At 47.2% G+C, this 25,710-nt stretch overlaps 3 protein-coding genes and 1 long non-coding RNA gene across 9 annotated transcripts in view; 1 reads left to right on the top strand and 3 right to left on the bottom strand.

The window, feature by feature from the left end:
* Positions 1-703: 703 nt before the first annotated feature.
* On the bottom strand, positions 704-4,149 carry depdc4 (DEP domain containing 4). Of its 2 annotated transcripts, none has more exons than XM_019883045.1 (9): positions 3,943-4,149; positions 3,152-3,536; positions 2,880-3,013; positions 2,624-2,813; positions 2,333-2,559; positions 2,069-2,211; positions 1,875-2,000; positions 1,728-1,806; positions 704-1,282 (listed from the first exon to the last, which is right to left on the bottom strand). In XM_019883045.1, the coding sequence occupies exons 1-9, from the start codon at positions 4,019-4,021 to the stop codon at positions 1,086-1,088; spliced, it is 1,560 nt and encodes a 519-aa protein (XP_019738604.1). In that variant the 5' UTR covers positions 4,022-4,149; the 3' UTR covers positions 704-1,085. The 2 variants fall into 2 exon arrangements, with proteins under 2 accessions (XP_019738604.1, XP_019738603.1); XM_019883044.1 differs by having other exon boundaries at positions 3,152-3,550; positions 3,942-4,149.
* A 102-nt stretch (positions 4,150-4,251) lies between these two features.
* LOC109523702 (uncharacterized) lies at positions 4,252-6,707 on the bottom strand. The gene is made up of 7 exons (XM_019883046.1): positions 6,583-6,707; positions 6,165-6,234; positions 5,892-6,092; positions 5,643-5,779; positions 5,356-5,568; positions 5,215-5,279; positions 4,252-4,899 (listed from the first exon to the last, which is right to left on the bottom strand). Exons 1-7 carry the CDS (start codon positions 6,663-6,665, stop codon positions 4,535-4,537), a joined length of 1,134 nt encoding a protein of 377 aa, XP_019738605.1. The 5' UTR covers positions 6,666-6,707; the 3' UTR covers positions 4,252-4,534.
* Positions 6,708-7,027: 320 nt separating this feature from the next.
* Positions 7,028-7,714, top strand: LOC109523703 (uncharacterized). The gene is made up of 2 exons (XR_002169823.1): positions 7,028-7,280; positions 7,565-7,714. It is a non-coding gene; the product is annotated as an uncharacterized LOC109523703 (long non-coding RNA).
* A 976-nt stretch (positions 7,715-8,690) lies between these two features.
* cald1a (caldesmon 1a) overlaps positions 8,691-25,710 on the bottom strand; it is a 38,657-nt gene continuing 21,637 nt past the window's right edge. For 2 of the 5 annotated variants that reach the window (XM_019883039.1, XM_019883043.1), the window contains exons 2-14: positions 22,244-22,329; positions 16,503-16,640; positions 14,766-15,135; positions 14,404-14,567; positions 13,439-13,721; positions 12,422-12,559; positions 11,384-11,427; positions 11,177-11,252; positions 10,699-10,839; positions 10,515-10,610; positions 9,853-9,921; positions 8,841-8,877; positions 8,691-8,756 (exon numbers count right to left, since the gene is read on the bottom strand). In XM_019883039.1, the coding sequence (XP_019738598.1) occupies positions 8,743-8,756; positions 8,841-8,877; positions 9,853-9,921; positions 10,515-10,610; positions 10,699-10,839; positions 11,177-11,252; positions 11,384-11,427; positions 12,422-12,559; positions 13,439-13,721; positions 14,404-14,567; positions 14,766-15,135; positions 16,503-16,640; positions 22,244-22,329 (1,656 nt within the window). In that variant the 3' untranslated portion in view covers positions 8,691-8,742. Of the gene's footprint in view, positions 8,757-8,840; positions 8,878-9,667; positions 9,728-9,852; positions 9,922-10,514; positions 10,611-10,698; positions 10,840-11,176; positions 11,253-11,383; positions 11,428-12,421; positions 12,560-13,438; positions 13,722-14,403; positions 14,568-14,765; positions 15,136-16,502; positions 16,641-22,243; positions 22,330-23,218; positions 23,348-25,710 lie in introns of those variants that run through there. The other 3 variants (XM_019883042.1, XR_002169822.1, XM_019883041.1) reach the window with 3 other exon arrangements.

A 25,710-nucleotide genomic window follows, 5' to 3' on the forward strand; every position in this document is an offset into this window, starting at 1 on the left:
TCCCTGGTTTATTGAACATTTGTCGACGTCACGTTTTTTTTTCCAAGGTCTTTGGGCTCACCATTTCGCAAGCAGCACAAATGCAATAGTTATTTAAACTACATGGTAACTATTTCTCAATATACTGTATATTTTTTACATTCGTAATTCTTTATTTTACATTATTTTTGGTATTAAATTAATTTAAGCAACAAAAAAACTGAGGAGCCATTTGGGAGCCGGCTCTTTTTAGTGAGCCGAGCCAAAAGAACCGGCTCTCTAAAAAGAGCCGGAATTCCCATCACTACGCCTGACAGTGCCACTTCCGGGTTGACGGACTTAAGCAACGTCACGTTTTCTGGGCGGGTCACTATTTTGCAATCCCAAATACTGTGTCGCTCCATGCGGTCACTTTTTTGCAATCACAAATATAACTAAACATGAATTTACAACGTTGAAACTTGATAACTAATGGTCAGTGAAGAAGGTATCAAAGTTTACTGAGCAACAATTTAATTCATGATAAACATTTATAGATTTAATCTATTCCCTGGTTTATTGAACATTTGTCGACGTCACGTTTTTTTTTCCAAGGTCTTTGGGCTCACCATTTCGCAAGCAGCACAAATGCAATAGTTATTTAAACTACATGGTAACTATTTCTCAAACAGATTTACACATTACAAATACACGAATTGAATACTTTAAAACTAAACGATTAAAGGTTATAGACGGTATATAACCTCAGTTTATTTGAAAAACATTTTATTATCACATCATAAATTACAACTATTGGACAGCATAATCAAGAAAGCAATAACAGACACAAATAACTCATTTGAGTGGATTAAAGTGCATTCTAAAATTATTCCAGTGTACGAAAGTAGTAGGGCTTCAGTATTTCGCTCTGTAAATTATTACATGATGCAAGTGCACACAGCATTAACTCATTAGTTTCCTACCCATCAACTTGATTTAAATAGCTTCTAAAACAGCAGGGATGGGAACACTTTCTTTGGAATTTGACAAACATCCAACAATACTCACTGAAAACTCACTTACAAATTAGCAATTCGCCATCGAGACAAATCCACTTGTGCTCGTGTTCAGATGGTGCTGCACAGATGCTGGAGGAAGACCACGGGGTGATGCTTCTCAAACTGCTTGAGGCGCCTCCTCTTCTTCCTGCTGCTCACGGAAGACGAGGCCACATGGAGGAGGAGGCCCTTGAGGCCCTCGTGCGTGGCGTCGTCGCGCCGCTTCCGGTATTCCTGCGGCGTCACCTGCTCGCAGAAGGCGAATGCTGGAGACAGGGAACAAACCGTCGACGTCAAGGATTGTACCAGGGGAAACCTAATGAAGTGTCCCATGACAGGGAAATCCATCCATCCTTCCATTTTCTGATCCGCTTTATCCTCACAAGGGTCGCGGGGCATGATGGAGCCTATCCTAGCTCTCTTCGGGCAGTAGGCGGGAAACACCCTGAACCGGTTGCCAACCAATCGCAGGGCACACAGAGACGAACAACCATCCGCGCTCACACTCACACCAAGGGACAATTTGGAGTGTTCAATCAGCCTGCCATGCATGTTTTTGGAATGTGGGAGGAAACCGGAGTACCGGGAGAAAAACCCACGCAGGCACGGGGAGAACATGCAAACTCCACACCGGAAGGCCGGGACCCCTGCACTATGAGGTCGACGCGCTAACCACTTGACCACCGGGATGCCCTGACAGGGAAATCTTACGAGTAATGACGCCGACATCTTTGCCCTCCTGCATGTTCCTCAGCGTCTTTTGGACGGCTTCGTTGAGCGACATAGGAGTCTAAAAACATGAACAAAAATTCACTTTTCAACATTACTTTTTTCAATAACATAATTAACAGAAATTACCTTAAAGAGGTCTGAGTGGTGATCCATGAGAAACAGCACCAAGGTCTCGCTCTGTGCTCGCGTTAGTTGGCTATGGTGGACGACAGCCTTGAGAAAAGTGCGGCAGACCAGAGCACGGTTGTCCGCCTGGAAGCAAAACACACTGGTGAGTGATGCGATTGAGCCACTGTGAATGCTTTTGCACGGGAGCTTACTTGTTTTTGGAGGCGGCAGGCGTGAGGGCAGGCTGCCGCCGCCATGAAGGCCAAAAGACGCCGGAGCTCGTCCCGCACGCTTGTCTGCAGCAGGTGCAGGCACAGCTGTGCGGCTCGGATGGCGAGGTGTACCTTACCTTCTTCTACAAGGAAACCAGTTGGAATGTTTTGTTGTGAACGCCCCCGCCGCCCCCAAAAAAAGATCAGGAATGAACATTTGTGAGAATCTATATATAAAATTACAATTTAAGATGTTTTGTGTACCCAGGAGTTTGAGAATAGCGACATGCACGTCCAGATAGCGTCCCGAAAGCAGCGGCGCCTTCTCCCGCCCGTCATAGTGTTTGGCGATGGCGTCAAAGACGAGTCGCTTTGCTCGTTCCGATGGCACGGCGCCATCCGGTTGCCGGAGTTGCTCCCCGGCGGCCACGATCAGCTGGTCGGGGAGGAGCTCCAGACATTCGGCGGTGGCTGAGAGCCACCCGTCCCACCTGTAGACATGTGGTCAGTACATTTAAAGCACATTGACAGAGAAGAAGTGTGAGAGGAACTCACTGAGGGAAGTTGAGGACGTCTGGTAGCTCTCTTTCCAGGCACGTGTTGGGGATCACCAGGTCCTGCAGAGGAGCCCTCTCGGCTCGAGCCTGACTCCTGGCAGGAGACGCCAGGATGCTGTCCAGCACGGGCAGCTCCACCGTCTGCAGCAGCTGAAGCAATGCTTGATGTTTCCACACTTCCTCCACCACTGTGAGGGCACGGGGGAGCCAGTCAGTTCACTTGACAAAAAACAAACCGATCCTCGGTAACTGACCTGTGTGAGGCAGAAAGGAGGACGTGGCTGGAGGTGGGGACGGCTGCAGGTTGATGGAGCTCAGAAGCCTCGCCACCTTCCTGTCAGGTTGTCCCACAGTGAGAGGATTGGAGATTGTATCCACGTCGTTCAACCTGGATTTAAAAATGTATTTGAACCAATGAAATCATATTACATAGATCACATTTGCTATTTTTGTGCAATTTCTATAACATCCTCTGATGCAATTTTAATGCTGTGGGAAAGTCAACATTTCCTCGATGAAGGTCCACCTGTGCTTCTTCATCTCCACTTCATCCTCAGTATCTCTGTCGTGATCCTGCCCCTTGCGCTCCACGAAGCGGTACAGGCTTCCGCCGCCATCCTCAAATGTCGCCTCCTTGTCCCGGCCAAAGAGCTTGGCGCCCACTGGCTCAAACACCCCGGCCTCCATCAGGGCCTGGCACAGCCGGGTTGCTGTCAGGCGGGACACCTCGCCACCCCCGGCGCCAACTGTGGCGTTCTGCATCAGGTAGCTCAGCACAGCGTCCACCGCATCACAGCCTACAAAGCTGTTGGTGTGGATGTGCAGGTGCCTCCGGTGGTGGCGCACCTCTACCTGAGTGCGCAGGGCATGGATGATGTTATGCCACAGCTGTGTGGCACTAAAAGGACCTGCTAAGATAGAGAGAGATAAAAAATGCAAATTGAGATGTACAGGTGTAAATAACATGGATAATAAAATATGTGTATAGTACGTATTTCAACAGTACGTACATCAATAGTGATCCTCCAAAATGTACAGTACAACATTACAGTATTATACAAGGGTCAGGAACTACAATAAGAACCACTTAAAAAAATCATCTGACATTGCAAAAACACCACCTCATAGGGTCAACTATTAATCTTTGAAGCTGAATGTTCATGATCTGAAATATAATAAAAATGTATATTGCGGGTATCCATTGAACAACAAACAAATTTTGATTACTTGTCTTGATTGACAAGAACGCATCTCAGTTACGGTAAATATCATGTAAGCCTACATTTTAAAAGAATCAACTCTATCATAAAACCTTACCTCGATGGTGCAAATTGTCTCGAAAACTTCGCGTTTCGCTATTAAGTCGTCGAAATCGCGGTGTCAAATCAACCGCCATTCTTGTCAAATATGTGTCGTCATTGCTTTTTTTTTCTTCTTCGTCATCTTGCTCAAGGTCGAATGTCGTCGACAATGTGCAAACACACTGCTGCCACCTGCGGGCACTAATGTGGCATTGTTCCCTTCAGGCAATACGTTGTCGCCGTCTTGTGGTCAACATCAGAAATGCTGTCGGTGACACCTTCCCGGGAACCCAAAACAAATGAGCCATTTTCCCTTTGTGTCTCATTGCTCTATTCTATTTTCATTTCAGAAATACAAATGGAAAATTAAACAGTAATACAACCTTTCCTTACCTCTTACGTTCCAGACAACAAACGAGAAAAGCAAGCTTTATTTCCATTTTAAAACAAAAATGAAATGAGTAGTTTCTTTTACATTTTTAGTATCTGTTTCCTAATGTAATATCCAATTACCAAAAGAGACACGGATGTATCACATTTGTGCACAATAAAAACAGTCCACAAAACCAATTAAAAAAAGTTGTATATACACAAACTTTCCACACTCCTTAGTCACCCGTAGTTGGAGTGTCTGTTTTCCTTTTGACAGCTGATCTTTTGAGCCTTTTGCATGACTGACTGTGTCTGTGGTTAAGTCCCGTGGTGACCTCGCCAGAGTGTCCAGCAGCGAGGCCCTGTCTTCCACCCAAGCTTACCTTGCATCTGGCTCCGGACCGCCCTGATGTCAAGCTGGCGTTTGGGTCGCGGGCAAACATTTGCAGGGCTGTGGCGATCTTTGATGGATTGTTGTGAATTTTTTGAAAGGCTTTTACCGCGGCCGCGGCTGAGGCTGCAAGGGACTTCTCGTTCTTGACCATAGCTGACAGCTTCTGGCACATGGCTTCGAATTCTAATGCTGCCGCTTGATGCAAGGCTGAAAATCAATAACTAATAAACTTAGTGAAAATAATGGCCCAAGAAAAAAAAAACAAAACAAAAATTCTGTCTCCATTAGGTTGAAGGTTTCTTTTTTCCAGGCAATGGTCTTTTTTTTTTTTAAGGAAAAAACTCTTATCTAGCTGAGTTTTGGCTGTCACTTCAACCTTTGTCAGAGCTGTCACTGCTTCCTTGTGATATGTCTTTAAAAACAAAACAAAAAAAAAACTTCAACCTAATTCAACCAATAAGACAAGATGAACGCAATAGCTCCATTCAGTCTCCACTTTGAACATGTGTTTGAACTACTTGCCTTCCTCTGAAGCATCCTCTTGCACATCGACAAGTACCACCTCCATTTCTGGTTCTTCCGGCCAGCTGTCATCAATTGGCAAGACAAATTAACAATGAACACACTTTGATCAAGCACTCATTGAGAAGAATGTCACATTACATGTAGCAGTGATCAAGAGTTGGGCAGAATGCTCCGTTAGCTGTGGTGGCGATGACATAACCGCCCCCACGATCCTCCTCAAAATCGAACTGCGCCACAGCCGAGGCTGGAGGCGGTGCTTCCAAAAGTGACTCGGGCACGTCAATGTTGTGGTTGTGGTCATTGCAAATGCTCACCATTGTAGGAAAGATGGGCAGGTGAGAATCTGCGCTTCTGAGGAGACAAAAATGTTTGCTCGAAAACGTGTACACCAATTATGTCACCAGAGTGACAGCAAACCTACGTACAGACTCTGCCTGCCTCTGCTCACTTGAGTGCGAAGCAGCGTCACGCTCATTTTAGCTGGACAGTCTGTGTTTTTGCTCTGGCCAGGCACTTTCACGGGCCCGCGGGGTCTTGTTTTATGCTGGCACCTGTAGTCCACCTTCAAAGGACAATGCAAATACATATATTTACATACATACAAAATTGTGATGAATTGTTAATGTTCCATAATCACCCAGCCTTACCCGGAAGTTGCATAAAGCACAAATTACCTTAAAAATAACTTTCTGTCCCTTAGTGGCATATGTTCGGTCCACCCTCCAGCCGACTCTGTGCGATTTCAGCCACAGCTGAATTTCATCTTTGGATGACAAGACCATCCGAAAACTTGCCTTAAAGTCAACGTGATCATCCGTCTCTCTGATGAGGTCGAAATCGCAGACGTGATAATCGTAGTTTACTGGCAAATAGTCCTACAAAAGAAACATGAGAAGCATGAATGCTTTTGGAAATCTAGTCATTAAAAACAAGTAGGCGAGTCGTACCTTTAATGCAGGAAACTCCGAAATATTCTTGCTGAGGCTGGTGCAAGTGAATCTCTTCTTCTCGCAAGAACTTGAGGTCATATTAAAAACAAAAAAACATTTTGCGTTACTACTTACATTGGTGATAGACTCCCCATGCACAAACATCGTGTACTGTAATATTGTGTATATTTTGCTCTCATCAGCTCCTCCCCTCGGGATGAGTAGTTACGCCACCAAAAAAAAAAGTTTTCATAAGTCACCGCACTGAATGCATTGCAACAAATTTAGCTCCCGTGAGTTAAACATTCACTTTGCATTTTTTTTGGGAGGTAGCAAGCAAATGAAAACATCCATTTCCAACGATGCCGGCTTTTCCTCTATCTCCCATGCTAAGTGTCATGTGGGTTGAACGGAGCGATAAAATAACTGACCTTACCCTTTAAACGTAATTCCACTCAATCTATTCACGCCTGGTTTACGAGCTGGAGAAACGGGGAGCGTGTTTGCAGGCAGCTGCATGTCTTCAGGCTCGCTGCGGAGGCTCCTCCAGAAAGCGGCAGTGGAAACCGGAAGTAAACCCACTGTGGTTCTAGGCAGAAAACGCCCCGCTGAAATGTGATTGGCTGCTGCATTCATTCAGGGCACGCCCTACTGTATACAAACAGGAAGTGCAACGTCGAACATTTACACGCAACAAAGGCTGTTTGAAAAAAGGTTTATAATGGTGTGGTATTCTGTGCTTTTTGCAGCTTTGCTTCTCACAGTATCGTGGGGATTGTCATTTTTTTCCAAATTTATTACACTTATCGTATTTAAATGAAAAATGGCAGGAAAAGGGCGTTAAAGAATTCCAACTCATTGGATTGACCTCATTGGTATCGTGGGGGTGAAAAAATGTATGCATTTCAATGCAATTCAAAAGGCCGAAACAAACAATCTGTCAAATCGCAATGCCTTTATTCCGTTGTTGCGTCAGTGGTACAATGCTTTGAAAACATGCAACCACTTGGAAGCGTGCATGACATTGGGAATGTTCTTCACAGAGACTAACATATGACAATGTGTGGTGTGTTGCGTCGCTTAAACACAAAGTTTCTGGTTAAACAAGAACATAAAAAGAAACATTGACAAAAGGTATGAAACAAACAAAAAAAAAAATGCATTGAAACACATTCATACAATAGAAAATGTTTTGGTCGAGCCTCTCCTGCTCTTTTCCGAGGCCGTGGAATGTGATTGTCTGACGTTGGAGCAGGAACAGAAATCAATGGAAGCTGATTTAAGACGGAGAAATTCTCATTCAAAATCTTCTGAACATAAACTCTTCCGTCCTGCGAGGCGTCCGTGTACGCTGCCTCAGCGGTCGTTAAAAGCTTCTCATTGTAATCATAAGGCCTGATAAAAAACATTGACAAAAGGTATAAAACAAACAAAAAAAAAATGCATTGAAACACATTCATACAATAGAAAATGTTTTGGTCGAGCCTCTCCTGCTCTTTTCCGAGGCCGTGGAATGTGATTGTCTGACGTTGGAGCAGGAACAGAAATCAATGGAAGCTGATTTAAGACTGAGAAATCCTCATTCAAAATCTTCTGAACATAAACACTTCCTTCCTGCGAGGCGTCCGTGTACGCTGCCTCAGCGGTCGTTAAAAGCTTCTCATTGTAATCATAAGGCCTGATAAAGTACATAGTGGCTCGTCCTTGGACTGGCGGGAGGCACCCTGATTTCTACTCGAGCGTGCATAAAAGCAATAACATTGTTTTTAAGTCATTAAAGGTAAAATGGCTGCTTTGCCGTTTTTTTCCCCCCCTACATTTATATATATTTATATAAAAGTTTGAAGGCATCACGTGCACCTGCTTTAAAGAGGAATGTCTGAAGCTACAAATAAAACAAACATAAATAAGAGGATAATAAAAAGTCATAATGGCCTTTTTGTATAGTCAACACTGCCTGTTGGTGGAATGTTCATGAATACAAATAAAAAAAAAAGCAAAATGGTTTTTGTTGTGAGTACAAGAATGTTAAGATACGATACTGTATGATGACCATATGATGAGTTAACATACATTACCCAGACCGTTGCTGTGCTATTGTAAGACATAGTAAATGTGACTCGAGCTAAATTCTACAAGTGCTGATATTTCTGTCCCAAAGTGGTTGGAATGAAAAAAAAAAATAAGTGAAGCTTCTTTGCTTGAAATATAAATTAAAGAGAGATGGAATGGAACTTTACGAGTTGAAGCGATGTCACCCTGGGAAAGCTTGGCATGAATCTACTCTTTCAACTTCACTGCAATTACTTTTTGAAGATTTCATGGTCATAATATCCAATTTTCACAGCATTTTGGTTTCTTTTAGAAAGCAAATATAAAACGTGCAAAGGCACCTAAAGTGGCCACCGTACAAGAAAAACAAACTAACAAAAAAACAAAACAAAAACAAAAACAAAAACCGTGATGTTTGTGTACAATGCTGAGACGTCTTTTTTTTGTTTTTCTTTCTGGGTCCCTCTTTGGGATGGTGGCCATTTTTTTTTCTCCTTTTGGTCGTCAAGCCAAAGTCTTGGATTGTCGTGGCTCCTTCTGGACATTAGTGGCCCATACCTGAGTGGGGTTGAGAACAAAGACCTCAGTGGTTATTGAAAGATAGTACACACGGTAAACAACACGTTAACTGGACTCACTCACCATTGGTGACTGATTTGGTCTCGCCTCTTCCCGACGCCTGACACACAAAAACAGAAGCAATTATCGTACTTGTTCATCCGGCCAACAGCGTCCCCTTCAACTACTGTCACAGAAGGCAACCAGGAAGCATGGAAGGAAACGTGACCCAAAAGTGTGGACACGGGTGGGAAAGACGTCCATTTGCAACAGTCCAAACGCAGCGTGTGTGTGCGCGTGGTGGGTGTGGACAGTCTATCCATGTCAGCTGACATTGTTTGCATATGCGAGGTGATGATGGTGAACCCAAAGTGCCCAAGTGCAAATTGAGCCACATTGGAAGCAGATGCTGTAAGGAATGGCTCCATTAAGGCAATAATAAAAAGGTAAAAAAAGCAGAGTGCAAGCGGAGCAGATTTGTGACTCCTGGGAGCGAAAAGGCCAATTGTGTGAAACGGCCATCGGCGAAAAGCTCGCAGTTGGACAAACTCTAAAATTAAACTGCAATTTCCCATTTGAATTTTTACGAGGCAGGATTTACACTAGGATGGCATCTTGTTGGTTTTGTGGAGCATCCGTTGAGTTACGCCATACTTTAAAAACAACCCCTGCGTGTAAACTCATAGCCTTTACTTATGAAGGTCATTCGCCCTAAAGTCATACAACGCTAACAGATTAGCTATTGCAATCATGCTACGTTGCAATCGACATATTCAACTGTCATTTTTCCCAACCCATAATAAAAGAATCTCATTTCTACAGAACAAACGCTGTCCAACTGGTGAAGAGAGGGGAAAAAAAGAGCCAATGGGTGACAGTGTGGCGGCAAGTGCAAGATTTTAATTTATTTATTTTACCTCGGGAGGCTTTTTCCATATTGTAGTGAGTACATCAACTAGCTATGAAGAGTTCTTTTAGGAGAAACACAAACATATTGACAGTACGTATGTGTCTACAAAAAACAGCAACAATTTAATCGCGTCGGTTCACTGGGTGCCGCTGCAGTCGGGACACGACAGCCGCAAGTTAAACGTACCTTGGCCGGAGAGGAGCCTTTGTTTTCCCATAAACTCCTCTTGTTGGTCACGTCCACAGGTTTCAGGTCCTGGGAAAAAAAAAAGAAAAAAAAAAAGCACATGTCAAAGCTGCGTCGACTGCTTAACACTCGTTGCACTCGTGTGGCCACAACCCATTGGAAAAAATGTGTGCTTCCTCTAACGTGTGCTTCTGGGAGGGCTGAAGTTGATATAAAAAGTTTTTATATGGTCGATATGGCGCGTATTGTGCGGGTCTGGAACGTGTCCTCCCCTCCCAGTGTTAAACGCTGGCTCACTGGATTTCCAATAACTGCCACTGTGAAAATCTGCTGTGCTTATTTTCACAGCAGCCAGCAGATGGCAGCATAAAACACTCCATTTTTACTGGCAATTCATTTGCCCTTCTCCTGCAGTTCAATCGTCATATTTAGGCCAGTCGGCATGAGCTCATATTGGATCTTCATAATAACTTACAATCGTGTACGCTTTTATGAAAGGACAAGCTGATTTCTATTTATTTTTAGCCCCAAAATAATAACATGACCGCTTTTACGGCACCTCCAGGCTGACATACTGAGCTGCTGTGTTATGAAGAAAAAAAAAATGCCATCAGGCTGCCAATTTAGAGTTTCGGGCAGGCGCTGCCATGGCAACGACCTACCGATGGCCTTCCTCCTGACGCCTTGCCGCTCTCAGGGGTTTTATTCAGCCATTCGTTGATGCGGCCCGCCACGCCCGTCTTTATTACAGCTGCTTCCTGTTTGGGCAGAGGGCAAAAGGTGAGCATGCGGCGCTGAAAAGGCGGCCCGGCCCCCCCTCTCCAGCCGACGGTGCACCCGCGTTACCTTAAAGGCGCTGCCGCTGCTTCCTGGCGAGCTGAACACGTTGCCTTTCTCCCACATGCTCTTGATGTTGCGTATGCTGTCCGTCACCGCCGGGAGATCCACGGCGCCCGAGCGAGGGGATCGCGACTCCTTGTTCTCTCGCTGCGAAAGCGACAAAGTCAGCGGGGATTATTTTGGGGGCCTGCCGGGAGCCGCGACACATTCCCGCCTTCAAATCAACTGCAAAATCTGCTGAGCGGGAGCGAAAAGGAATGGCAATGAGGGAGTCGCAGGCTGGGATGGAGGACAGGTGGGAGATGTCTGGGGCGGGGAATGTGGCCACGTCAACACTCGGATGGGATTCAATTCTGGAACCAGCGTGAAACGAAGCAGCGGCATCATCAAATGCCGTGTATTAGGGATGAACGCATTGGAAAATTGAATTGCGATTAAAAAAAAACTTTGCGTTACGGAATGGCATGAGCAAGTATGGGCTGACCTGAGCGGCCGAGGTGTACTGCTCCAGTCGGTTGTCGATCTTGGACACCACAGGGCAAGGGGACATCTTTACTGCGCTGTTTGCAGTGGCGGACAGCGGGACAACAATGACTTGACTTTAAAATTGTCTGCCTTGCCAGCGGAGATTTACATTCCTCTCTGGCCAAATAGGAGCGCAAATAAAAGCTCGTGTCTTGATTCGTTTTACCTTCTCTGGGCCGACTTGTTGAGAAACTCGGCGCGCTCTCCAATCTGAAAGGCAAAACGTGACTAATGAACAATTCCGGTGACGGTTTGCACAATCACAGCACACCGCGCCACCCAAAATTCCAATTCCAGAACATTTTATGGGGAAGGCGTCAACAATCGGTCACACGTTGTTTGCCCACCGCAAAGAGAAATAGCATTACGTATCTAACTCATGAACTTGAAACACACATGGTCCTTTCTAAGTGCGGTCTGCTGACCTGCAGGGCTTTCAATGGGCGTTGAACGAATTGTGGGAGTTCCCAAAATACTCCCTGACAGGAAATTCCCCATCCCCCCGACCCATTTTGAACAGCTGCGGCCATGTGAATGCCGTTTACAGTAATCCTGTTAACCCTAATCGCTTTCCTGCATCCTCGCAGCCAGGCGGCTCCTCGTGTGGCCGCAGCGCGCGGCTGCGCGTTATCGCCGCACACGCAGCCCGTCAAGCAGGGAGGCTCCGTCGCGTAAAGGCTGATAATGTGGACAAAACCTCCTGGGACTATGTTTACTCCACTCGGAGGTGACGGCAGATAACCATACATATTCGTTTTGGTTTGAAATAGCGGACACACAGAAGCGATGTGAGAAATTGGAATTGAAAAAAAAAACTCCATCAATTTGCCTCGTTCCGATGGAAACACCCAATCACATAGTTGTGATGTCGGTAATGTGTAACTATCCTAAAAAAAACATACCACCAAATCGTGTCATTTTTCTCTCATGTAGTCGGCTAGCTTACTGCTAATATTTAATGTGAAACACCAGAGACAGGCTAACAGAAATTTGCATTGGACTTAAAACTCACTCCAAAACTCAACCTCTCCCAACACACGAGATAAAACTAAAAACTGGATCCATTTCTCACGCAATAGGGCAGATGCTAGTCTCACAAACTATCTTATTATTGATGCCAAGATGATTCTTAAGGTGTCGTGTCATATTTTTACACACTACAGAAACCATTCCAAACATTGACACAGGCGGGAAACCAACTGACCTTGAGGGAGGAGCCGCGAGGGCTGACACACTTGAAGGGTTTTTCTTCGCCCTCCACCGGTTCCTCCACTTTTTGCCTCTTCTCGGCCGCCTCCGCCCTCCTCCTCTCAATCTCCTCCTTCATCTTTCTCTTCTCTTCCTAAAGAACACACACAAGGAAACATCTTACGTACAGTGCAGTGTTTGTCGTGTGGTGTTCCACAGGGTTCACTTTTGGGGCCCCTGCTATTATTGACTGTCTTTGTTTTTTTGTGTACATTATCATGAAGATAGTGTGGGCCTTTCTTTAGCAGGTTGAAGTCTTTTTTTTTTGTTGAATTGTTCAATATTTGCTCAACTGCTGTTTATTGTAAAAAGTGTGTCGAGTTGACTTCACGGCCACCATTCAGTGAGAAGACATGATGATGAACTGACACTTTAAATGTGTTCATAGCATATGAAAGCTGGTTCTGCAATGTCGCGATAAACGCGGGTTCACTGTATAGCGACAGCGTGCCGCGATTAACGTGCAGACTATGAACTGCCCTTTCAAGCTATTAGCGTATGGACCATTTGTACTCGTGCTCAGGAAGGCCGGCGCTTGGTGGCGAGTCGCCCGTCTCCAAGCGGCCTTGTCTTGCTTAATTAGTCTCCCTCTATCCCCGGGCCCTCTTTTAATTACAAATCAAAAGGCCTCATTAACATGACACAAGACGAAGAGGATAAGGGGTTTGGCGGGAGGGAGAAAAGAGCCACCACGTATGCGGCCAAGACCGACAAAGGCGGGCGGTCAGGCTAACGAGGAGAATGCGGAGCTGTGTGAGTGGGAGGCTGATGGTGGAAATGAACAGCACTGCACAAAGAAATGTTAATTAATGGCAAACATCAAACATATCTGGAAATATAATGAAGTGCAGACAATGTCGGGAAAACAAAAACATTTCTCCGAATCGGGCCGGTGCTCTCCCATCGCTACGGTAACCAACGTGAGCAAAAGGTGAGTGTCAAGACAAAGCCAAGTGGATCGAAGATGTGCTACCTCCTCTCTGGTTTTCCTCTCAGCCTCCTCTTGCTTCCTCTGCCTCTCCTCTTCCTCCAGCACCCTCCTCCTCTCCTCCCTCTTCCTCTTCAGCTCCTCCAGCTGGGCCTCGGACTCCTGCTGCTTCTGCCGCATGCGCTCAAACTCCTCGCTCTCGGCGTCTTCACGGCGGCGCTTCAGCTCCTCCAGCTTGCGCTCGGCCTCCAGGCGGACGACCTCGTTGTCGTCGTCGTCATCCGGCCCCTGGTCGGCAAACTCCTCGGGGGAACGCGCGCTGCCTCGGCTGCCGTGCAAACGCAAACACAACGTAAATATTTCAACTCGCGCCGAAAGGGATTTTGGCACTCGGACAGCACACGCGCACAGAACGAGGCCGGCAAACACCTTTCAAGACAGCATTACCGCTCATCCCAAAAGCATATTTTCTCGACCACTTCGTTGCTTAAAATCTGATTTCGATATGCCTTTCAATTATTTCTGTTGATGCCTGAGGCAACACCGGCATGCTTGGAATAACGGCTTGAAAAGCAAATGGCTGAAAGTTTCGATTCAAGAGCTTTTGTGACATGCACATTTTTTTTTTTTAAGTTTGGAAAGCAACGTGGTTATGAGCCATCAGGTGGTCTGACCTTTAGGAAGAATATTACAGCAGCCCGTTTCCACATCTGATATGAGGTGCATTAATCATGGCCGCTATCTGCTTTTCACCATCGCAATTTCTCACCGTATTAAATATCATTGTGACATGTTGTGCATATTTAATCGGCAGGTTTCCGGGGGCAGTGACACACTGATGTGAAACGCACGCACGCACACAAAAACTAAACAAACGTCAATTTACACCCATAGGACTGCTGGGTTTAATGTTGGACTTAAGTTTAGGTATTTCATGTGAATTAATAAAAAAAAAAAAAAATAAAAAAAAATGGGATGAGGACGAAACTGGCTGGCCAAGACGTGCCTACCTGGGCGTCCTCTCAGGTTTCCAGTACTGTTTTGGAGTGGCCTCCTCTTCCTCCTCCTCCACCACCACTGCCTCCCCCTGCTGCTCCTCCTCCTCCTCCTCATCATCATGAAGGCCTCCGTTCTGCTTCCTCTGCTCCTCCCTGCTCGGGCCTCTCTCGCAAAACTACAACGACACACACACAAACAAGCACACAGTAGGTTAGCTGCGGATATCGGGGGGACGGTAAACGGGTAATAAAGTCTCAACTGTATTTATAGAGCACTTTAAAACAGCCGTCGCTGTATACAAAGTTCCTCGCAAAACATCATGAAACGGCCAATTATTGAAGTCGTATCCGTGCAAAAGACACAGACGACTCACCTCTTCTCTGGAGTAAGACCTCCTCGGCTCCGCCTCCATCACTTTCTCCACCTCAGGCGCCGCCTCCTCTTCTTCTTCTTCTTCTCCGGCCGCCTCAGGCTCCTTCTCCTCTCTCCACGAGCTGTACGTCTTCTCCCGACGCCAGGAGGAGGACCTCTGCTCCTCCTCCTCGTCCTCCTGCGTCATTTTGCTCCTCTCGCCGCTGTCGCCGTCGTGGCCCTCCGTCTCGTCCGGCTGACTCTGCTGCTCCAGCGCCTCCTTCAGGCGACGCTGCCTGCGCTCCTCGCGCCGGGCCATGCGGTCCAGCAGCGCTTGGTCCTCGTCCTCGCCGCCTCCGAAAGAGCTGCTCACCGAGATGCTTTCTTGCATGCTATCAGGAGACAAAACACGGTACAAACATTTGAGGCAAAATGACAAAAGCGTATAGGGCTGTCATGCGATAGGCTTGGTCAGTAGCCTTTTTTACATGTATGTTATTCATCGATAGAGTGTCTATAGTGAGAATTAAAAAAAAAAAAACACAATTAATGGATCAGACAGAATATATGTTGCTGTGTTGCTCTTATTTGTAATTATAATTACTGGAGCATCTGTGCTAATTTCCATTAGCCCTTCTATGGTATTTCACATTGTATGCAGCATTAAGCTAACAGAACTTCGTTACACAAAATGATATTGTTTGATGGAATATTTTCATGTTTTTTTTTTTTAAATACATGTTTAATTCTTTGGTTGTGGACAAGATGGCTTCTTATATTTGGTTCTTCAACTATTCCTTTCTGTTTACCAGCTGCCCTGATGCCCCGTGGCACCATGCTGCTCCCCGGTGGTTAGTTTTGTGACTACACCACGGCGCTCAGGGAGATGAGACTCCCGATCGTCGTGCAAGATGTCTTTACGTGCATGGAGTGCCTCGTTGAGTGCACCACACGCACCCTAAGAGCAATAAGCACACACTTGCCTTGTCATGTGTCGGCTCTCGGTTGAGATGTGAAAAATTGCCATGCGCGCACATCAAATAGCAGCTTTTAAAAGAAATGGCGATCTTAAAAAAACAAAAAACAAAAAAAAAACACCCATACTTGTCCACGGGTTGATATGACGACAAGTGCTGTTAAAGAAATCAAGGTCCGGTGAGCCAGGAGGAGACATTTCTGTGGTGCGGACCTGCCTGCTCCAGCCAAACGCTGACAATTTGGCTCCATTGACGGATCCTCGCCACAGAAATGCTTGAAAATAAAACGGCGGGTCAGGCCGAAAATAAATCTGAGTTGAAAGGTTGGATTTAAGAAGGGAAAGGATGAATAGCTCTTTGCTCTAAGATAGCCGTAGACACGCCCAATAGCGAGCAACCGTATCTTTTGAGAAAAAGACCGCAACAGCTGGTCAGGGCGAGGCTCTCGCTCCCTCGCATCCCGCTCTTGTCGTCCGTTCTGCTGCATGAACCACTGAAGTGACCTTCCCGGTGGCAACTTTGAATAAAACACGACTCATCATCAACTGTCATGAGGTTAAATTTGGGATTTTTTTTGTCATAGTTTTTGTTTCATTTTGACTTTTGTTTCTTACATTTTGGGAGTTTTGATTTTGTCGAAAATGCCTCATCGTAGTTTCATTTTTATTAGTTTTAGAATTAGTTTTTAACCAGATGCTACCTGGTCTTGACTGCTAACTGTTTCAGTCTTTATTGATTTTTTTTTTTTTTTTGTAGTAGTAGTACTGCAATACTTGGGTCACCTGTGGCAGTTGGTCACGACCAGACTGTCGGGCTGCGGGGTGGAGTCTTCCATCTCCCTGGCCCTCAGCCTCTCCTGGCGGGCCCGGCGCCTCCGCTCGCGGGCCGCCTCCTCCTCGTCATCGTCGTTCCTTGACAACCTGGCAGAGGAAGAGAAGAATCAGCCAACCTGCAAGGGACTGCGTTCAAAACACAAAACATTAGATGTTACTTAACAGGGCTGAACAAGTGTGAAAAACTTTTTTTTTTAATTTTTGGTAGACTGATTAAGAGTAAGGATGTTCACAGGTTCTACTTGACGGAAGGTACCACCCACCCTCAACATCCTAAAACACATTCAACAGCCGAGTGCTGTTTTTCCGGCCACCTGACACATCCTCTAAGTTGGCTCGGCGCTTGATCTCGGCCCGCCTGACCTTTCCCCTCCCTCCGCCGAGCACACGGCTACCTCACATCACACGAGCGCCTTTGAGGCCGGGCAGCCGAGCGTGCCGTTTACATGTTGATTGCAACATGTGTGGTGAGCCGCACCAAAGCCGCTTTGGGTTGATGTGAGGTTTTGCAGCTCGTCAACAACAGCTTGCCCTGCTCCTGCTCCCCCCCATCTCTTTCCCCTCATCGAGAGGAATGTTGTCAAAACAGAGCGGATGAGTCAGTTAACACCCAAGCGGGACCTGTGGGATTGTGACATCAGCCGGGCAATGATTGACCTACAAGGAAATCGTTTTGGCTCATATCGCCATGACTGTTCCGCTGCTATGTTGTGGTTCATTGCATGCAAGACGTTTTTTTTTTCCTCCTCCCCCAAGTCTTCAAACAAGTCACAATTTGGAGTTGTGTGCCTTCAGTTGCATCATACGTCATGCCACATGTTGGTCAGCAGTGAGTGCAATGTCATGAATCGTAAAAAGAGGCCAAGAGCGTCCCCAACTAACCTCAGATGTTTTTTTTTTTTTTTAACACGTGTTGCTGCCCGTGTCTAAAAATGCTGTTTTCCTAAACTCTCGAGTCAAAACTACAGCCCGACGCACTGGCTATAAATAACCCAGTGGGCAAGTGAGCGTACTTTTTACCTGGCAGTTTTAAGAGTGAGTTGCTTCAAGGTTTGTAATTATTCAAACGTCACTGCTAGCTTGAGTTAGCTCGTCTATGGAGTTTCGCACTGTACGTTAGCATCACGCAAGCAAGTGATTTGGTGGAACAGTTAAAATATTTGACCCTCTTTTATGTGTCCGTTTACCAGTAAACTTTAACTGGGAGTGACAGAAACAGCGAGAAGCAAGCATGCTTGGCATCTAATTTGGACAAGATGTGTGCGAGTGAGAGAACAAAAGGCACCAAGGGATACTTTAAGGGTGCTTTAGTAAGTTTGAGGCGTAAAACCTTGAAAAGAAAAGAAAAAAAAAAGCAACCCTTCCAACTGTGCTTTGTGTACTGGGGCACAAGCACTCTTAAAGCCACTTCAACTTCTCAAAGTACAAACAACATAATTAAAATGCCACTTGTACATGTTGTCCACACACACACACACACACGCACCCACGCACGAATCGTGGCGACATGACTGCCTAAACTCCCGCAGGACTCTGCTGTCCCAGAAAACGGCAGCAAATGTCATGAGAACGAGAAGGAGGCAACGGCTAAAAATGGAATAAAAGAGTCCTTGGCGGCAGGCGGCGACAATCCCAGGGTTCAAGATTCCTCGGCAGGAGAGGAGAACAAACTTCTAAAAGCTGAATTAGCATTCCTGTCAATCACGGCGTGCGCGCGCGCACACACAAAAGCAAAGGCCCGCTTTAATATCCCCCCTTTTTCCTTACTTAGGCCCCAAACTCCACCAGCATTCTGCCACAGAGCCTCTTGGAAGGGGGAGGACACTGCTAGCTTGAGTTAGCTCGTCTATGGAGTTTCGCACTGTACGTTAGCATCACGCAAGCAAGTGATTTGGTGGAACAGTTAAAATATTTGACCCTCTTTTATGTGTCCGTTTACCAGTAAACTTTAACTGGGAGTGACAGAAACAGCGAGAAGCAAGCATGCTTGGCATCTAATTTGGACAAGATGTGTGCGAGTGAGAGAACAAAAGGCACCAAGGGATACTTTAAGGGTGCTTTAGTAAGTTTGAGGCGTAAAACCTTGAAAAGAAAAGAAAAAAAAAAGCAACCCTTCCAACTGTGCTTTGTGTACTGGGGCACAAGCACTCTTAAAGCCACTTCAACTTCTCAAAGTACAAACAACATAATTAAAATGCCACTTGTACATGTTGTCCACACACACACACACACACGCACCCACGCACGAATCGTGGCGACATGACTGCCTAAACTCCCGCAGGACTCTGCTGTCCCAGAAAACGGCAGCAAATGTCATGAGAACGAGAAGGAGGCAACGGCTAAAAATGGAATAAAAGAGTCCTTGGCGGCAGGCGGCGACAATCCCAGGGTTCAAGATTCCTCGGCAGGAGAGGAGAACAAACTTCTAAAAGCTGAATTAGCATTCCTGTCAATCACGGCGTGTGCGCGCGTACACACAAAAGCAAAGCCCCGCTTTAATATCCCCCCTTTTTCCTTACTTAGGCCCCAAACTCCACCAGCATTCTGCCACAGAGCCTCTTGGAAGGGGGAGGAAGGAAAAAAAGAGGGAGAAGAGAAGGGGGGAGGGGGGGGGGGGAGAAATGAAAAATGAGGAAGGTGAGAGGTGAGCATGATAATGACGGAAAAGGTAATAATCGGCCGAGTTGATCACAGGCGACGCCCTTTCCTGCCTAGCGTCGCGCGTGGAAGCCCTACACTGTTCAGGACACGTCCGCGACAGGCCAAATACATATCTGTGCCCAAAATAAATAAAAGGAATTTGCTCCTCATATTGTGTCTTTTCCTCTCCTTTGAGCCATCGAAAGTTACCCACGGCCGCCGTCGAGCATGAGAGCGCCTCTAAGGCACAAAGTATGTCTAAATATTTTCCTTGCGGCATAGCATCGGAGTTATGCGAGCAAAACCCATTTGGGGGTGTGGGGGGGGGTGGTATGGGGGAGCCCGGGAAAAGACTTTTTTCACCCCTACTTGGTAAGAGAGGGAAAAAGTGAAAACGTAAGCGGCTGCGGAGCAGAAGGGAGGGCCGACGAGGGGAAGGGAGGCGGGCATTGGGCTGTCAGAAATGCTGACCCATTCCCACGCTGGACTATTTCCTATCCTCGTGCCGGCCCAAAGAACCGCAACCACGCTGCCGACTGGCTCACCCTCCCTGCCCTCGGATAGAAATCCCCTAAATGCTCTTGGTGAACTCATTATCTCCATCGGGGAGGTTTCGTTTCATCACTGCTTGTTTGCGCACTCAGCAGAAGGACAATGGCCATGAATTCCAATCGCGAGAGGTGGACCGCCGTGAAGGTGTTGGTCATTTTCACTTCCTGTCAGAACCAAAGCAGACCATATTTGGAAGCGCTCCCATTCGGTCAGGGTCATTCGCGGAGGATGGGCGTGATTCCTCCGCCCTTCCTGAATGGCACAGGTGGAAGGGCGGCAGTGAAAGAGGAAGAGGATGAGAAGTGGTGAGAGAAAGAAAAGGAAGGGCTGGAGATGAAAATGGAAGCATGAGATCACAAGCTAAAGGGGGGCGTCGAGCTGATGCGCAAAGGGGAGGGGCCAAAGCTGGCTGGGAAAAAGGAGATGAGGAGGATGAGGACGTTGCCAGTGAAGAGCGAGAGATGGAGGAGTGGAACATCTCTCCCAAAAAAATAAAAAAAAAGGGGGCGGGACAGCACCGTGGGATGGAGACCAACGAGGGAAAGGAAAAGCTTCCAGAAACTTCCAAAAAAGGAAAGTGAAGACAAGGCCTTTCTTTGAAATCTGGCGTGCCACTTTAGATTTCATAGGCCCTTAAAACATTCTGCGCAACGCGACATATTGGACTCCAGTGCGGCCATATTTCAAAAAAATCCAAGTGGTGCAGCTCCATTACTCACTAACACCACTTTTCCACCCCAGAAAAAATTTGCCGCCTGTCAGTGCTGTTCTTAGTTGGTGATCAATAAGTTTTTCGGAAGAACGCGTTTGGTTTTCCACCGGCAAAGAGCCAAGTAGGAGCTACGTCATGACATCATCGCAAAGGGTCCGAACGTCACTGGTCACGTTGCCGTTTACCAAGACGGCCTGCGCTATTAATCACAATGATAATAATGCGCCGTTAGCATCCGATAGGCAACTTAGCATAGCATCGATTATACTTGTGTGTAGCGCGTCACAGTCAGGGACAATCAGCAAATGCGTTGATCGTTCTTCATCATTGTAGATGATTACGAGAGTGACATCATTGGTCCAAAGTGCCGCCGCGGGAGCCGGATTCCTTCCGGGATGACTGGTGGGTTGCTGGTTCTGTGCACATCGAGGTCCAGAAGCAGACCGATGGCTCGTCTGAGGCGCTGCGAACCATGACGGCTTTTCGCGGAGGTTGCGAGTGACAGAGACAAATTGACGGGCTGAGACTGTACTTTGTACTTTCGTGGCTGTCTTACAACTGGGCCTCGGAGAGAAGACAGCGGAGCAAAATCTTGGCTCCAGAACAGCGCATGGGCTTCGTCAAAACCTTCATCGTCGGATCCAAACGCACTCGGCGCTTAATTGAATGGCCGCACTCAAACTAATGCTGAATCCGAAGCGTTCCAACGCGACAACGTGTCCAACCAGGGGAGGTCGTGTAAATATGGTTTGCAATCTTGGCAAAAAATGGAAGCAGTGTGGAGATGTAATCTGTTTTTTTTTTCCTCCCCTTTTCATCAATAACAGGAGCCCCGCGTCACCTGCCAACAGCGTTATTACTCGAGCATGTTCCCGCCAAGTCGAAATTTGATGTTTACTACGATCCAAAGCATCCAATTCTGTCCATGAAAACATTCTTAACCTCAATGTCAATCATTCCCGCAAATATGAGTATGTACAAGACAAGAAATACACATGATTGCGACGTGCGTCGCATTACAAGGAAGACTTGACCCGTTGAAAAGGTCTTTTTCATTATTTGGCCCACTTTTGTCACGGAACCAAAAGACCTTGGCTGGTATCAATCCGCATTCTTTATTAAACTCTTCCTAAGCGGCTGAAAGCTGCGCAACTGATGAGGAACTTTTGTTTGAGGGGTGGGGGGGGCTATATATGGCCTTGGCTCATCATTCTCACAATTATAGTCTCCTTGTTACAATCTTTTATGCCCGCTTGGGATGTTCCCGCTCAATCACTTGATGGAATTGGGCTTGGGGGCTTCTCAATTTTGTCCATTGAATCAAAGAGAGTTCAGAGGGCCTCCATATCTGGGAGACAAAACTGGAAGGAGAGCGCGAGGGCATGATTGAGGTCATCGCAATGCTTATCTGATTGCTTATCAAACTTTTTTTTCTCCTTCTTCTACAACCCAGGAAGTGTGTGTGTGTGTGTGTGGGGGGGGGGGTGCACAATGTTTGCCAAACTATGCTTTTAAAAAGACCTCAAGGAGGCCTTGAGCTTTTACAACAACACTGGCGCCGTTCTCTTCCAAATTGGCATCGGCATCAGACGAGGTTGCTCTGACAAGCAGCTTCGCTCCGCAACACGGCCCGAAGAATTCCTCGCTAAGTGGGAAGATCCGACGTGACAGCGCCCTGCGAGCTGGCTCTGATCCAGCAAAGGCCATTGCTCGGAACACTCGTGGGGGCTTGACTACATTCGGAGAAAACGCCAAGACCGGAGGGTGGGGGTGAGGGGGGTCTTACCGTTCAGCCTCCAGGCGCATCTCCTCCCGCTTCTGCCTCCTCAGCTCCCGGCGCCGCTCAAAGTCCATTTCATCCATGATTGTACCCTGGGAAGTGACCAAAAAAAGTGTCAAAAATTGGCTTTTTTATTCAGCGGGATCCCGCTCTCCAAAGGGCCTGCGCTGCTCTCGTCATAGAAAAAAAAACAAAAAAAAAAATCAAGACTAGTAGACTAGAGCAGGCTAAAAACACGCATCGATGTGGCGGCCATGTTGTTCCCATCCATTCCGTTTTGCATCGGCGTATGCACACAGCTCCAAGGAATGGCTACTGTCTACCTATTCATTCCGCTGGATGTTTTTTTTTTTTTTTTTTAAACTCAGGCACTAGTTGTGTACATGTGTCTTGAACATACTGGTTTTGGTACAGTCCGCAGTCGTTTTTGTGTAATTTGTGCGTCATGATCGCAACCAGATGTGTCATTATTCTCCACCCAAGCGGCAACAATCTAAGTTTGGATACATTTCTTGACAATAATTCGATACCCATACTGGGAATTTTTTAGGTGACGCTGAGCCCCCCCCCCCCTCCAGTGCGCCAAACCGAGGTTCCACTCGCCATCAGTGTTGGAAAGACGGCGCCAACGGCAAGGACGAGAAGAATGGACGACACCGGGCAGAAAAGGCGGAAGGACAAGTCACCACAGGATGTTAAAAGCATTCTTCCTAAAAAACACCCACAAGGGTTGGGCGGGGAGACCACCCAGGAGTTGCCAGGCCGAGCGTCATCCGCGTCTATGTTCCCTGCTCGGCCGCCGTGCAGTGGAAGTGCACGGCCGAGCGGAATGAAACAGACTCATTAAGCACTTGAGGAAAAGACAAGGATGCATTCGGAAGAACGGCGGGGAGCAGAGTCGCGGCAACACAGTGCCGTTTCGACAAGAGGGTCCATTTAGGTACAACATGGCGATGCGGAACAAAAAGGATCAGACAGTACCTTCAGTAAACGAGCCAACGCCAGTCTTTTCCTTTACACCAGTGGCATATCATCAGCCGTCTCCTCCAACAGTGAAGCCGACGACAAAAATTCCTGCCCCCTTCCCCTTCTTGTTTCTTGTCCCTCCTTCTATCCCTCACTGACCTCCTTCCGTCTCCTTCCCCTCCCCTCTCTATCGGCACAGTGAAGGCTTCCTGTGTTGTTTACTTAGAAAAACGCTCTCCACGGACATGACTGGGCTCTCGAGCCACACTTCCGGTGTTGCTTTCGGCTTCTTCTTCTGTCTGCTTCCCCCCCCCCGCAGCAAAGGCGCGCGTCGCATTTTGGCCTAAAGATGGGCTGCCATACAGAGACGGCGAATGTGTTTTTTTCTGCAGATGCGAAACTCGTATCCCGGGCTCAGCACATTTATGTCTTAGGTGTTGCAGTCGTGCTTCCTTCCGCCATGTCGAGACGCTCGTGCACGCCGAGCGTCCCGCGATTGAAGGGAGTGAACGGAGCTGCTTTGATTTTCCCGCGATTAAAGTCGTCGATGGCCGCTCCCACAGTGGCGCAGCCCTCCCTGTCATTTTCTTAACCGAACATACATTTTCCTCATGACGAGCACAGGGATGCCTGCTTTTCCACAGGAGACCAAAAAGGGACAACAAGCATCTTTTCACTGCAGCTCCTCACTACTAAGTACAGTAAGCACAGACTGGTTTCCTCACTATGACGCAAGACCGAAACTAGGGGGGATGGATTTCACAACAGTGCAGTGATTCACTCCCTATATTTGGATGTTAAGATAGCGTCGTCTGTGACTGTGGGCAAGGGCCAATTAGCGCTGGCGACGCATGCAACCGTAATTAGAAAGAGACCAGAACACTAAGTACAAGTGACAAGGCCTCCAAACAGCACCAGTCTAATCACACACGTCTCCATATACGCGGGGGACGCCAAGGGAGACACACTACATTAGTTTCGCCCGGAATGTCTCGAAATGAAATATGGTTCAGAATTTAATGACTAAAAGATAAGGTCCATCAACAGAGCCGACACAAATGAATCGTATAGCAGGACTTGACGAGAATATCAAATCAGTATTTGGGCTGCGACGGTTAACTAATGATACATTTAATACGTTTACCGAATAAATGCAATCTCCTAAGAATCTCTGGGCTTTTAAATGGAAAGTGCAAAGCAAAGGGCCCAAGGGGGAAGCCTCTGGCTTGCATAAAAAGGGCCTCCGCAAGATGTGTATGTGTGTAAAATGGTGTTTAGCACCAGAGGGACCACCCACACTTCCACCAAAGCTACTATAACAGAAGCGGAATGAGAGGAAGCAAAGGAAGACGGCGTTCCATGCCGTCGAGCGACCCCAAGTGCAAAGTCGGGAGACGGATTTTCATGTTCAAGTTCGGCCGACCAGCTCCCTACTGACCTGAAATCTGGATCGATCTGCCATGCCTCTTTATTCTCCCGACGGTGACACGTTTACCAAAGGTTGACTTCATTGTCACAAAGTTACGAAAAATATTCCTTAAGTCATGACGACGATGCCACGATAAAATATTCGCTTTCCTCTCGGCATGGCGCTGACATCAGCTACACGCTACTATACGTTCGCGTTAAAAGCCAGTTCTTTTTGGCGTGCAGGTGAAAGCAGGCATTCCGGCCCCGTGGCCCGCCCTTTTTCTGTCCGCGAAGACATTTTGAAGTGGCGAGTTAACGACAGCCGCCCTGACCCGCTCCCGGCGTTCAATAAGTAACGCTAGCAAAAGGGGAGCAGACGCCGTACGCTCGGGGCTTTGCCGGCTGAGATGTAGCGGTAATGCGGAGTATTTTGTCATTAGGTCGTTATCGTGAGACGATCGTACAGCAGATAAGGCTGCCGCAGTCGGAGAGGGAGGAAGAGCGGGGAGGGGAAGAAAGACGGCGATAGGCTTAATGCGTGCCTGGAGGCGCTGAAGATGAACAGCTGTTTTGGCAGAAGCTCCAGAGACAGTTTGGAGTTGTGTAAATGTTTTCTGCAGGCGTCGCACTGGCGTCTCCTGACGGTACAACAGAGGAAGATAGCGGCAGAGCAAAAAACTCCACTCGAGGGTGTCTGTGCGTCATCTGACAACAAATATTAGTCACAACGTTACATTTTTTTGGATGGCATCGCGGGCCACTTTTGATGTCTCATCGTCACGATGCGTCTTAAAAATCACGGTTCGGTACGTCCAAAGGCCATGGAAGACGACACGGCGGGCCGGCTGTGGCTCACGGGCCTCGGGTTTGCCACCTGCGCAGGAGCCTCGCGAGCGTTATTGCATATGCGCGATTTCCATCAGTACCCACAGCGCTTGTGGTCGTCTCCGCTATGCACCTTCACTCTCGCGTGCGGGCGCTCGGCAGCGCGAAGACATTTACGGCGGCGGGCTTTGGGGATCCGAGCTGCCGCAGATGAGCATTCATGTACTCACTGGAGGTTTTCGGGCGGCGCGGCCAAGATATTTCCTATTTTC

The sequence above is a fragment of the Hippocampus comes genome, unplaced genomic scaffold (genome assembly GCF_001891065.2).
Source record: "Hippocampus comes isolate QL1 unplaced genomic scaffold, H_comes_QL1_v1.1 scaffold53, whole genome shotgun sequence".
Taxonomy (NCBI): domain Eukaryota; kingdom Metazoa; phylum Chordata; class Actinopteri; order Syngnathiformes; family Syngnathidae; genus Hippocampus; species Hippocampus comes.